Source organism: Oncorhynchus kisutch, linkage group LG18, assembly GCF_002021735.2.
Source record: "Oncorhynchus kisutch isolate 150728-3 linkage group LG18, Okis_V2, whole genome shotgun sequence".
Classification (NCBI taxonomy): domain Eukaryota; kingdom Metazoa; phylum Chordata; class Actinopteri; order Salmoniformes; family Salmonidae; genus Oncorhynchus; species Oncorhynchus kisutch.
In genome coordinates, this window is record NC_034191.2 from 45,222,743 (window position 1) to 45,237,683 (window position 14,941).

A 14,941-nucleotide genomic window follows, 5' to 3' on the forward strand; every position below is an offset into this window, starting at 1 on the left:
CTGTATTCTGTTTTTTTTGTCTTCGGTGTGACTTCTGGAGAACACTGTGGCATCAAGCACAATTGTTAGTGTGCTTTTCATCAAATATTGCAAGACCGTTGAGTGAGTTTTGATGTCAAAGTCACAAGATGCAATGAATTTACCATAGAATGTTAGGTATTTATTGAACTTGCATCGGGACAATAGAAAAAAACACATGGCAAAGCGACACAACTGATCAAAGGGAAAACCATCTCAGAAAAACAAAAAGGGACATTTTTTGGTAGCAGCGTGACTACATACACAAATTGAATTCTTTAGTAACAAAAAACGACCTATGTTTGCCATGGGTTTGCGAATAACATCTCAAACAGGTTCAAGGCAGAATTCAATGGATTGTTTTCTGTCATTCTCTGTTGCTAGCTGCTTCAGGTAGGGCTTTACCTACAAGCATGAGCTTCACCTGGGCCTCCTATGCAGACAGCTGAGTAGGAAAGTAGGCAGAGAATCTCAGCAGAGGCGTGGCTAGGTGTTAGGAAAGAGCTTCCCCACAACCTAATGAGGTCATTAGAGGCTCGCTTAACGTCCCCCTTCTCTGATGCCTCCAGAAGGCAGATGCTCCACAGCTTCCCAGACTACTTTATTTGAGTAGCTACTAGCTAAAATCAGCAGAATTAGTACCTGGCTTCTGTTATATTCTGATAGCATGTCTAAAGTTAAGTGTTTATTAAAAGGCTATTGGTTTCCAATGCTTACATTGCAGTTTATGGAATCTATGAGTCAGTTCAGCTGGTGTGAACTTTGTATGTCTTCTTGAATCCATCAGGAGATTCATAAATATTTCATTAGTCGGATACTATCAAAAGTGAACGCCTTTTATTCCTATGTTGTCCTATCACGATATGGCCACAATTTAAATCTTAGCTCTCAGTGTATTGGAATTAATAAGCCTTCACCGAACACATTTAGTATCAATCGTAAGAAGTGTAAATCGTAAACATCTGGGCATTTTTCTTCGCCAATGTTTGCGGCATTCATCAAAGTGTAAACTAACAATTTCCCGAGTTGTAAAATATGTGACCTGCAAATCTCCTCCGTAAACATTTATAGAGTGATGGAGTGCTGCTCGTGTTCAAACATCCCCTCGGAGGCTTAAAGAGTTACTCAGCCATTTCTGACCAGCTGTTATTTGATTCACTAAACCCAACACCTCTTGGATTTGAAAAACAATTTGTGAGCCATATTCTTTTGGACCTTGAAAGAGCCTCGTTGCAGGTCGTACTTTGAGTTGGAGCCTGAGAAATGTTAGATCATTATTACTCTGGAAACACTCCCCAGTCTTTGTTCAAATCGAGGACCCAATATTTTCTAAGATGATACAGTGAATTCATTTTGTATCTGGAACAGCTTGTACTATTTTATTAATGCAATCAATTCTCACTTTTTCCAATTTTCTCTTGTTTAAAAAAAATATGTATCTGGGAAAGGTTCCAAACCGGAATAGATGCACATTTTAGAGGGCAAGGGTGGTAATTATTCTTAGTGATGTAACCATTTTGAAGGAAATAATTGCACTAAGAAGATAAATAAGATAAAGGGAAGAGTCTGTAATTGCTACTGTATGCAGGCCAGGGAGGGCTTTTTCTTCTCTGCACAGTAGAGGTACAATGACCCTGCTTAGTAAATGGCTAAATGATGACTACCTACCGAAAGCATGTCAGTAGGTAGCCAGACAGAGGTAAAATGGGTATGCAGTATAATGACTATCTAGGACAAGGGCAGACTGGGACCAGAAATCAGCCCAAGCATTTCTAACACACCGGACCATTTTATTACTTGAGGCCCCCACACTGTCCAATTTTTTTCCTCAAGGCCCCATTATTGGCCAAATAATTATAATTCGGCAATAAAATAAACATTTTGCAGGCCCACTGGGCTAAAAATCAGCCCATCTGGCATTTGCCCCGAACAGCTGGTATCAACTGGAGGTTTTTCCAGTCATCTGTGCTGCTATGGGAGTAAGACATAGCAGGCTATGCTGGGCGTATGGATGCTTGTGGTTAGACAGGGGTCGTTGAGTGTTCATCCAGGTCAGCACTTCATGGCAGGTCACCTGCTCATGGATGATGTAGGTCAAGGTTATGCGGTCAGCTTATGATTGGACATGGAGTCATTTGATGTCAAATGATGCCGGAGAGGAGACACTACTAGAAACACACTGTGTTTCTTATAAAGGTTATCAGCAATAGAATGTATGATATTGCATCTCAAAACAAATTCTGTAAATCCATGGATTGTCAATCAATGGTCATATCTGGCTTGGCTTATTCATTTTAGCTCCTAGTGGACCATAGGGCCTGAATGTCTGGTTATACCTTGACACAATCCACTAGTTTTATCTGTACGACCTTCAGGATTAGCCCCCTGACTTCAACTTCCTAGCACACCCTGAGCTCGGTGTATGCGATTGGGAGATAGTAGCAACGGCTAGCTATCTCTCATCTTGGAATAGGCGTACATGATGCGCTGCAGGGATACGGCTGGATGCTGTTACTGCCCCAGTGAGCACTGCAAGGACAACCAGTTCAAACACAAGCTTTCAGGACAGCAGTGAGAACAATCTTTCATAAATAAAGAATTGGAGCGGGCAAATAAATGAGATCAGACAGCACAGGGCATCTGCAGGGTAAAGGCACAGGCCTGGGTCCCCGGTGCAATGCTTTCAGGTAGGCAGGAGCACGTGAGGAAGGGGGAGAGAGAGAGAGCGAGAGAGAGGGGGATAGAATCCCAGAGCCAACCTCTCGGCTGCTGAGTCGAAAGACAGTTCCTCATGTACGGCGCACACCGTCGTACACACAGATGCGTGCATTCACACAGACACGAATGCACGCACACGTACGCACAAAAAATGCACACACGTAGAGAGAGATGAAGACAATCAAGTAAATGCGCAAATCCCCAATTTATGTATGTTACACACACACACACAGCTCTTATAATTAGCATATTTAGCTTTAATTACCTCTCTTTTTCTTTGTGTCCATTTCAGGGCCCGTTCTCGGCCTTCGTCACTCACAGCTAATGGATGTCCTCACACAGTATGCCTACAATGAGAGTTTCTGGGACAATGGGAATGGGAGCTTCAATGACACGGAGAGTGGGCAGAAGCACCCGTACAATTACTATGCCATGCTCCTGACGCTGCTCATCCTCGTCATCGTCTTTGGCAATGTGTTGGTGTGCATGGCCGTGTCCAGGGAGAAGGCCCTCCAGTCCACCACCAATTACCTGATCGTCAGCCTGGCCGTGGCTGACCTGCTGGTGGCCACCTTGGTTATGCCCTGGGTGGTCTATCTGGAGGTAGGTTACCTACACACCCACGCATGCTTTTTCATTGGCAGAAAGGCTTGAAGCTAAAGATACAGTTTTGTTTTTTACCCTGTGGTTGCTGGAGGTAGGCTTCCTGTACACTCATGCACATTTGTCATTGGCTAAAGGCTTAAAGGTGCAGTGTAGTATTCTTTCAAATGAGGTTGCACAGCAAATTGCATACATAGCTGAAGCAAAACAAATGCACATAAACAAGAAGTTGTTTGATTACGCTTATGCCAATCAGGGTTCCTTTTACCCTTCCTCTTGGATTTTGCCCTTGCATTGACCCTCCTCAGTCCTCCAAAATGAAAACAAACCTTTAGGGCCACATTATTGATCTGAAAAGAATATATTCACAGTGCTCCTTTATTAAAGGTCTGGTAATACAACAGCTTTCCCAAGATGTCGGTCATTGAAGCAATGAGCATTACACAAACAGAAAGGATAAAGGCAACAACTACCATTGCTGGAACAATGTGAATGCAATGTGTGTCTGTTTTCATTGTGGAGCTTCTCCACATAACTGGTTAAAGATATTCATTTTAACTAAATGAGTAATAAATACAATTTAAATATTACAAATAAAATGTTCTGCGTGGCTTAAAAGTGCATGAGAAATAATAGCTCTGCCATTTAAAAAAAGTACATACATGTTATTGCATTTTATGATGCCAATTTACCACGCAATAAAATATTAAAGTTTAAATCCATCAAAAATGTTTCCCTGTCAACAAGAAAATATGTAAGTAATTATGGTTCCATACAATGTAATTATGGAATTTCATAGATAATAATTAAGATAGCATCAGCATTAAATTGTGGGAAATAGCATTGCATATTATAACTGACAGTTTAATCAGTCACTCAATAAAAAAGTTATCACTGTAGCAAATAGGCTGTAATGTTGATCAAATGTCTACTGTATACAGGAGGTCAGACAATTAAGTTTGAGCAAAGTGAGGAAATCAATAAATTCACATCATGAAAATAAATGGCACTGTACCTACAAAGCTATCTAAACTCAGCAAAAAAAAGAAACATCCCTTTTTCAGGACCCTGTCTTTCAAAGATAATTTATAAATGTGTACTTGTCCTCTTGCGCTGTTGTGCACCGGGGCCTCCCACTCCTCTATCTATTCTGGTTAGAGCCCGTTTGCGCTATTCTGTGAAGGGACTATTACACAGCGTTGTACTAGATCTTCAGTTTCTTGGCAATTTCTTGCATGGAATAGCCTTCATTTCTCAGAAAAAATAATAGACTGACGAGTTTCAGAAGAAAGGTCTTTGTTTCTGTCCATTTGGAGCCTGTAATCGAACCCACAAATGCTGATGCTCCAGATACTCACCTAGTCTAAGGAAGCCTAGTTGTATTGCTTCTTTAATCAGGACAACAGTTTTCAGCTGTGCTAACATAATTGCAAAAGGGTTTTCTAATGATCAATTAGCTAATCCAAGTTTATCATTTTCAAAGGCTAACACAACGTGCCATTGGAACACAGGAGTGATGGCTGCTGATAATGGGCCTATGTAGATATTCCATTTTAAAAAATCTACCGTTTCCAGCTACAATATTCATTTACAACATTAACAATGTTTACACTGTATTTCTGATCAATTTGATGTTATTTTAATGGGCAGAAAATGTGCTTTTCTTTCAAAAAACAAGGACATTTCTAAGTGACCCCAAACTTTTGAATGGTAGTGTATGTACTCTTTCCCAGCTATAGCTAGGTTAGACAACATTGGTGAATTATTATGTATTATCTTGTGATGTGACTTTTAAAACTGTCTTGTGTGATCTAGGTGTGTGCTGTGTAAACCACGTAAGGTTGAATCAATGCCCAGTGACATTTGCGACGTAAAACAGCAGAACGGTAGCCTTGGGCAGCAATACAATAACCTCATTCCAGCAAATCAATTGAGAGCAGGAAGTAGTACAGGTTTCGGAGGAAAAACTCCTTGTTTTACCTCGCTGTGTTAGGATGTTATTTTTTTACCGTGGTCTTTGGCCAGTGACGTGAGAGGCTATCCAAGACTGCAGCGAAATAATCCTCCTATGTGTGTATCAATGAGCCTGCCTCCTGATTTACCAGGGCTATTAAGTTACTCTAAAATTATAGTCTGTCGTGTGCTCGGGAGAAAAACTGTGACTTGATCTCTTGCTCTAGCATCCAAGAAAACGCCAATAATTCTCCTCTGGTCTACTTACATTTAAAAATCTTCTCATTTTGCAGATGCTCTTATGCAGAGCAATTTACAGGAGCAATCGGGGTTAAGTGCCTTGCTCAAGGGCACATTGACATATTTTTCACTTAGTTGGCTCGGGGATTCAAACCAGCGACCTTTTGGTTACTGGCCCAACGCTCTAAACCGCTAGGCTACATCTGACTAAAAGTAGAGAAATGCCACATACAGTAGGCTAACTCGTTACACAACCTTTCCACAGTGACCCTCAGCTCCCTTCAAACGGGCCTCTCAATTGTATTACAAAGGATACCAAGTTTAAGGTCGTGTGGATTAGTACAGGTTTAACAAGAAGTTAAGGAGATTTGATGGTTTGTTGTGCACAAATCCCTTTATTTGTCTTACCGACTAATAGTAGCATAACCAGCCTTTACAATGCTATGGAAATGGCACAAATTAAAATCTGTGCCTCTTATGCAGTAGGCTGCAGCTTGGCAACATAACAAGGGCTTAGTGTTAGCATGAGAATAAGCACTGCCCTTAAGTGAAACTGGTGGATTTTTTGGGATGATTCACACTCATGAAACGTTAGATTTCTAGCAGAGAAAAGAGATGTTATGTAGGATTATGCTTCGACACAACGAAAATAAACACGTTGATCTTTTATTACAATGCCGTGTTTTGGATTATCGTCCCTCTTCCGGGAGAACATTGTAATTTGCTGCGTGACCATTGTCTATTTGTTTTCATCTTGCTGAGATCTTGTTCAGGTTCATTTATCTTCCTAGTCTAACAACAAGCTGTGGTAATGTGTTGGTCACAGTCTGCTGCAGGAGCACTGTTGCCCTTTCTCGCTAAATGCTACATTTGCATGAATTATGAATATGTTACGCCTTAGTTCGACCACGCCAAATGTGGTATATTAAGAGCCTCTTCTTGACATATGCTAGATGACCTTAGGTCTTCAGATGTTTATTGGCTTTGATGAGCAGCTGGGAAATATGCTTAGCCTCTCTCCTCCCAGCCAGCCTCACAGTATGTTAAACAAAGTGTCTGTGCAGATGGCAAACGAAATGTTGACATTTCTGAGAAAGTGCGAGATCTAATGTACAATCCCCGCGCAAAATGAGAAAAACAAAACGTCAGGACTGAATCAGAAAATATGTATCGGGCCGCAGTTGACGTTAACATAGCAATTGGGTTTCTCGCTATGTTTTATTTTTACGATGTCAGGGCAGTCACCGACCAAATCGATCCAACATTTTCCAGCATCACTTATATCATGGTGAAGGTAGATATATGTTTCCAATAAGCCCTTACCATGATGTCTATGGGTGTTCATAATGATCTCCATTCCCTCCAGTTTGGGAGGTGGGTTAGGAGGCTGATTTGTGGAGCCTGGTATAAAGAGTCTCTCATTAGGTTTGTCAGATCATTATTTAATCACTGGCAGGGCTGCAGACTGACAACCAGGAGCAAAGACATAACCCTCTTCAAGCCTGAGTTTGGCATAATTAATAACACACTGCCTCAGGACAGAGATTAATCAGACAGGTCTCCGTGAGAGCGGCTTCGCAGCTCTGGCTGTTTAAAAAAAGAAAAAGGTGAGATGCAGATATCTCTGAGCTTGACGTCTCCAATATGATTGAGTGAGAAGCAAAGCACCACTCTCGGTAGTGGTGCAGGGCAAAGGCTTAGGATCTGCCACGATGGGCAGGCTTCGAAGCGCAGTAGCTAGACCATGGCAGCCCTGTTAATGTAGAGAGTGGAGGTGGTTTGTGAATACGAATGGGTTCATCAGGCTCTTGGGAATGAAGTAGAAGCATCGGCTACTCGTTATTAAAATCTCTCTCTCGGTCATGACCAAAAGTATGTGGACACCTGCTCGTCTGACATCTCATTCCAAAATCATGGGCATTAATATGGAGTTGGTCCCTGCCTTTGCTGCTATAACAGCCTCCACTTTTAGGGGAAGGCTTTCCACTAGATGTTGGAACATTGCGGTGGGGACTTGCTTCCATTCAGCCACAAGCATTAGTGAGGTTTTGTGATTAGGCCTGGAACTTGGCGTTCCAATTAATTCCAAAGGTTTTCGATGTGGTTGATGTCAGGGCTCTGTGCAGGCCAGGCAAGTTCTTCCACACCAACCATTTCTGTATGGACCTCGCTTTGTGCACTGGGGCATTGTCATGCTGAAACAGGAATGGGCCTTCCCCAAACGGTTGCCACAAAGTTCAAAGCACCGAAGCGTCTAGAACAGTGGTTCCCATATTTGTTATAGTCCCGTACCTCTTCAAACATTCAACCTCCAGCTGCCTACCCCCTCTAGTGCAAAGGTCAGTGCACTCTCAAATGTTGTTTTTTGCCATCATTGTAAGCCTGCCACACACACACTATACGATACATTTATTAAACATAAGAATGAGTGTGAGTTTTTTTCACAATCCGGCTGGTGGGAAGGGCACAAATAATCATGTACAAATAATCAACATTTTTGCTCTTTTATTAACCATCTTACATATAAAACCTTATTTGTTCATCGGAAATTGTCAATAACTCACCACAGGTTAATGAGAAGGGTGTGCTTGAAAGGATGCACAACAAAGGGTATATAACAAAGTATTGAGAAACTTTTGTTATTGACCAAATACTTATTTTCCACCATTTGCAAATAAATTCATTAAAAATCCTACAATGTGATTTTCTGGATTTCTTTTTCTCATTTAGTCTGTCATAGTTGAAGTGTACCTATGATGAAAATTACAGGCCTCTCTCATCTTTTTAAGTGGGAGAACTTGCACAGTTGGTGGCTGACTAAAACCTTTTTTTGCCCCACTGTAGGTACAGGTCGGCAGGTCTCAGTTGTTGAACCTTGTTATGTTCCTACAATAATTGACATGTTAAGTTTGCTGAAAATAAATGCTGTTGACAGTGAGCGGATGTTTCTTTTTTTGCCGTGTTTGTTTGTTTGTTTTTATATATATATATATATATATATATATATATATATATATATATATTTACAGACCTCTACATGTTTTGTAAGTAGGAAAACCTGCAGAATTGGCCATGTATCAAATACTTGTTCTCCCATACATGCATACAGTGGGGAGAGCAAGTATTTGATACATGGCCAATTCTGCAGGTTTTCCTACTTACAAAGCATGTAGAGGTCTGTAAATTTTATCATAGGTACACTTCAACTGTGAGAGACGGAATATAAAACAAAAATCCAGAAAATCACATTGTATGATTTTTTAAAAGTAATTAATTAGCATTTTATTGCATGACATAAGTATTTGATCACCTACCAACCAGTAAGAATTCCGGCTCTCATAGACCTGTTAGTGTTTCTTTAAGAAGCCCTCCTGTTCTCCACTCATTACTTGTATTAACTGCACCTGTTTGAACTCGTTACCTGTATAAAAGACATCTGTCCACACACTCAATCAAACAGACTCCAACCTCTCCACAATGGCCAAGACCAGAGAGCTGTGTAAGGACATCAGGGATAAAATTGTAGACCTGCACAAGGCTGGGATGGGCTACAGGACAATAGGCAAGCAGCTTGGTGAGAAGGCAACAACTGTTGGCGCAGTTATTAGAAAATGGAAGAAGTTCAAGATGACTGTCAATCAACCTCGGTCTGGGGCTCCATGCAAGATCTCACCTCGTGGGGCATCAATGATCATGAGGAAGGTGAGGGATCAGCCCAGAACTACACGGCAGGACCTGGTCAATGACCTGAAGAGAGCTGGGACCACAGTCTCAAAGAAAACCATTAGTAACACACTACGCCGTCATGGATTAAAATCCTGAAGCGTACACAAGGTCCCCCTGCTCAAGCCAGCGCATGTCCAGGCCCGTCTGAAGTTTGCCAATGACCATCTGGATGATCCAGAGGAAGAATTGGAGGAAGTCATGATACAAAAATAGAGCTTTTTGGTCTAAACTCCACTCGCCGTGTTTGGAGGAAGAAGAAGGATGAGTACAACCCCAAGAACACCATCCCAACCGTGAAGCATGGAGGTGGAAACATCATTCTTTGGAGATGCTTTTCTGCAAAGGGGACAGGACGACTGCACCGTATTGAGGGGAGGGAGGATGGATGGGGCCATGTATCGCGAGATCTTCACCAACAACCTCCTTCCCTCAGTAAGAGCATTGAAGATGGGTCGTGGCTGGGTCTTCCAGCATGACAACGACCCGCAACACACAGCCAGGGCAACTAAGGAGTGGCTCCGTAAAAAGCATCTCAAGGTCCTGGAGTGGCCTAGCCAGTCTCCAGACCTGAACCCAATAGAAAATCTTTGGAGGGAGCTGAAAGTCCGTATTGCCCAGCGACAGCCCCGAAACCTGAAGGATCTGGAGAAGGTCTGTATGGAGGAGTGGGCCAAAATCTCTGCATTAGTGTGTGCAAACCTGGTCAAGAACTACAGGAAACGTAGGTTTCTGTAGGTTTCTGTACCAAATATTATGTTTTTCTGCTTTTCTGATGTATCAAATACTTATGTCATGCAATAAAATGCAAATTAATTACTTAAAAATCATACAATGTGATTTTCCAGATTTTTGTTTTAGATTCCGTCACTCACATTTGAAGTGTACCTATGACAGAACTCTACATGCTTTGTAAGTAGGAAAGCCTGCAAAATCGGCAGTGTATTAAATACTTAACACCCCGGCAGTCCTACAATCTAAGCTAGATGCCCTCAATCTCACACAAATCATCAAGGAACCCACCATGTACAACCCTAAATCTGTAAACAAGGGCACCCTCATAGACGTCATCCTGACCAACTGGCCCTCCAAATACACCTCTGCTGTCTTCAACCAGGATCTCAGCGATCACTGCCTCATTGCCTGTATCCGCTACGGATCCGCAGTCAAACGACCACCCCTCATCACTGTCAAACGCTCCCTAAAACACTTCTGCGAGCAGGCCTTTCTAATCGACCTGGCCCGGGTATCCTGGAAGGATATTGACCTCATCTCGTCAGTTGAGGATGCCTGGTCATTCTTTAAAAGTAACTTCCTCACCATTTTAGATAAGCATGCTCCGTTCAAAAAATGCAGAACTAAGTACAGATATAGCCCTTGGTTCACTCCAGACCTGACTGCCCTCGACCAGCACAAAAACATCCTGTGGCAGACTGCAATAGCAACGAATAGTCCCCGCGATATGCAACTGTTCAGGGAAGTCAGGAACCAATACACGCAGTCAGTCAGGAAAGCCAAGGCCAGCTTCTTCAGGCAGAAATTTGCATCCTGTAGCTCTAACTCCAAAACGTTCTGGGACACTGTAAAGTCCATGGAGAACAAGAGCACCTCCTCCCAGCTGCCCACTGCGCTGAGGTAACACGGTCACCACCGATAAATCCATGATTATCGAAAACTTCAACAAGCACTTTTCAACGGCTGGCCATGCCTTCCTCCTGGCTACTCCAATCTCGGCCAACAGCTCCGCCCCCCCCCCCCTCCGCAGCTACTCGCCCAAGCCTCTCCAGGTTCTCCTTTACCCAAATCCAGATAGCAGATGTTCTGAAAGAGCTGCAAAACCTGGACCCGTACAAATCAGCTGGGCTTGACAATCTGGACCCTCTATTTCTGAAACTATCCGCCGCCATTGTCGCAACCCCTATTACCAGCCTGTTCAACCTCTCTTTCATATCGTCTGAGATCCCCAAGGATTGGAAAGCTGCCGCAGTCATCCCCCTCTTCAAAGGGGGAGACACCCTGGACCCAAACTGTTACAGACCTATATCCATCCTGCCCTGCCTGTCTAAGGTCTTCGAAAGCCAAGTCAACAAACAGGTCACTGACCATCTCGAATCCAACCGTACCTTCTCCACTGTGCAATCTGGTTTCTGAGCCGATCACAGGTGCACCTCAGCGACGCTCAAGGTACTAAATGATATCATAACCGCCATCAATAAAAGACAGTACTGTGTAGACGTCTTCATCGACCTGGCCAAGGCTTTCGACTCTGTCAATCACCATATTCTTATCGGCAGACTCAGTAGCCTCGGTTGTTCTAATGACTGCCTTGCCTGGTTCACCAACTACTTTGCAGACAGAGTTCAGTGTGTCAAATCGGAGGGTATGTTGTCCGGTCCTCTGGCAGTCTCTATGGGGGTGCCACAGGGTTCAATTCTCGGGCCGACTCTTTTCTCTGTATATATCAATGATGTTGCTCTTGCTGCGGGCGATTCACTGATCCACCTCTACGCAGACGACACCATTCTGTATACTTCCGGCCCTTCCTTGGACACGGTGCTATCTAACCTCCAAACGAGCTTCAACGCCATACAACACTCCTTCCGTGGCCTCCAACTGCTCTTAAACACTAGTAAAACCAAATGCATGCTTTTCAACCGTTCGCTGCCTGCACCCGCACGCCCTCACCAACTTCAAACATCTGCTATCTGAGCATCTAACCGATCGCTGCAGCTGTACATAGTCTATCGGTAAATAGCCCACCCAATTTACCTACCTCATCCCCATACTGTTTATATCTTTTGCACACCAGTATCTCTACCTGTACATGACCATCTGATCATTTGTCACTCCAGTGTTAATCTACAAAATTGTAATTATTCGCCTACCTCCTCATGCCTTTTGCACACAATGTATATAGACTCTCTTGTTCTTTTTTTCTACTGTGTTATTGAATTGTTCATTGTTTACTCCATGTGTAACTCTGTGTTGTCTGTTCACACTGCTATGCTTTATCTTGGCCAGGTCGCTGTTGTAAATGAGAACTTGTTCTCAACTAGCCTACCTGGTTAAACAGGTGAAATAAAAATAAATAAATAAAACTTGTTCTCCCCATGTATGTGTGTGTGTGTGTATGTATGTATGTATGTATGTATATATATATACATACATATGTGTGTGTGTGTGTGTGTATGTATGTATGTATATGTATGTATGTATGTATATATATATATATATATATATATATATATATATATATATATATATATATATATATATATATATATATATATATATACCCCCGAGCCTTATATGGACTTCCTGCCGCAACGAGGCGATTCCCAATTTTTCTATAAAGAAAAAGTTGCCATGTCAGGTCGTGAAGAAGAATGATGAATGTATGGAGTTGTTGTTGGTGCCCCGTCCCTTTGTACCATCTGTCCTACAGTTGGCGCACTCCCACCTTCTTGCGGCTCACCTATGGGTGTCGAAGACCTTAGACAGGCTCAAGGCACGCTTTGGTGGAGCACGTGGAAGACTTGATAGACCGCATGGCAACCCTGTGGCCCTTGGTATGGGAACACATACAAGAGGCCCAAGCGCGCGTGTACAACAGAGGGGCACAATGAAGGGACTTCCAGCCAGAAGACAAAGTGTTGTTCCCCACCTCAGAATGTAAGTTTTTGTCCCGATGGAACGGGCCATACGAAGTCATTGAGAAGGTGGGTGAAGTTAACTATAGGGTCAGATAACCGGGACTTAGGCATTTAACCCAGATTTACCATGTGAATTTGCTAAAGAAATGGAATGCACGTGATGCACTCTACTCTATTTCCCCGAAGAAGGTTTACCACAGAGACCAAGCCGGCAGAGGTGCCACTGGGGGAGCAGCTGAGCCAAACACAGAAGCAGGAGCTGAGGTAGTTGGTTTGCCAAAACCAGGATGTGTTCTCCAGTGAACCAGGACACACCGATCTGACACAACATCATCACCGAACCCGGAAAAAAGGTGAAGTTGAGACCTTACCGGATACCGGAAGCAACGAGAGAGGCTGGCAGGAAAAAACTATGTTGAAAGCTGATATAATCGAAGAGTCGCATAGCGAGTGGTGCAGCCCCATAGTGTTGGTGCCGAAACCAGACGGCACCATTCGCTTCTGTAGTTATTTTTAGAAAGGTAAATTAAATCTCAAAGTTCAACACCTACCCCATGCCTTGAGTTGATGAATTAATGGAATGGCTAGGGACCGCCCGATTTATCAGCACGCTCAACCTGACGAAGGGTTATTGGCAGGTGCCCTTAACTCCCGAGACACGGAGAAAAGCAGAAAACTGCTTTTGCCACCCCTGGCGGGCTGTTCCTTTACAAGAAGCTGTCCTTTGGGCTGCACGGGGCCCTTGGCCACCTTCCAGAGGATGATGGACCGGGTTCTCCGACCCCATCGGGAGTATGTGGTGGCATACATCGACGATAGTGTGATCCATGGGAGCGAGTGGGAGACACATCTAAAACGGGTGAGCGTGGTACTGCAGGCCTTACGGGAGGCGGGGCTAACAGCAAACCCAAATAATTGTATGCTCGGTCTACGGGAGGCTTGAGTATCCTGGGTACACGATCGCGAGGGGGCGTGTCAGACCCCAGGTGAGGAAAGCGGAGGCGATTCGGGACTGGCCTCGCCCCCTCACCAAGAAGCAGCTACGCACGTTTGTGGGGTTGACAAGCTATTACCGGAGATTTATTCCCCACTTTGCCTCCCTAGCCAGCCCCCTTACAGATCTGTCCAGGAGCCATCTGCCCGCTCAAGTGACCGAGGAGATGGAGAAAGTCTTCCAGGACCTAAAGGCGACACTCTGTTCTGGACCCGTGCTGGTGACCCTCGACTTCTCCAAAATACTGGTGGTACAGCCTGATGTGTCCGAAACAGGAGTGGGTGCCGTCCTGTCACAGCTACAAGAAGGTGAGGAACACCAGTCATGTACATTAGCTGGAAGCTGTTGCTGCGGGAACAAAGATATTCCACTGTGGCGAAAGAATATCTAGTGATCAAGTGGGTGCTGGAAACGTTGACGTATTACTTATTGTGACGGCACTTCACCCTCATAACGGACCATGCACCACTGGTTTGTATGTCACCGAATGAGGACAGTAACGCCCAGGTCATCCGCTGGTTCCTATCCTTACAGCCCTTTGCTTTCCCTGTCATCCACAGATCAGAAGCAGCCCATGGAAATGCCGATGCCCTCTCGAGAAGAGATGCTCTAGGGAGCTGGACCGCCCCTCTCTCCCGGTCGGAGCTGGGGTGTGTGTGGGGCAGACAGCAGGGAGAGGTGAGGGGAGTGGTTATTGAAGGGCGATATCTTGCAGCCCGCTGGCTCCACTCCCAAGTCTTATATGGACTTCCTGCCCCAACGAGGCGAGACTGTGGATCATTAAGCCAGGGAGTGCTTGGGGATAAAATAGGAAGCAGCCGGCACAAAGGGGCAGAGAATGGATAGCAAAGCGTGCGTGATGAAGAGTGGGAGAAGAGAGAGTAATATCTGTGTGTTAACCCGTTGTGACCTGGACTGTCTGATTTACCCCCCTTGTATACCAAACAGGATTGGCTGAGTTTTAGGATTACCCCTGGAGAACGGAACGGACAACGAGACCGGTTTGTGGACTGTGAAATAGTTGAATTCCCACCCTTTT

General features: G+C 44.0%; 1 protein-coding gene across 1 annotated transcript in view; it reads left to right on the plus strand.

Moving 5' to 3' along the window:
* LOC109909573 (D(2)-like dopamine receptor) overlaps nucleotides 1-14,941 on the plus strand; it is a 48,621-nt gene that overhangs the window by 12,933 nt on the left and 20,747 nt on the right. Inside the window, exon 2 of the mRNA XM_020508596.2 lies at nucleotides 3,029-3,339. Coding sequence (XP_020364185.1) covers nucleotides 3,061-3,339 — 279 coding nt within the window. The 5' untranslated portion in view covers nucleotides 3,029-3,060. The remainder of the gene's footprint in view (nucleotides 1-3,028; nucleotides 3,340-14,941) is intronic.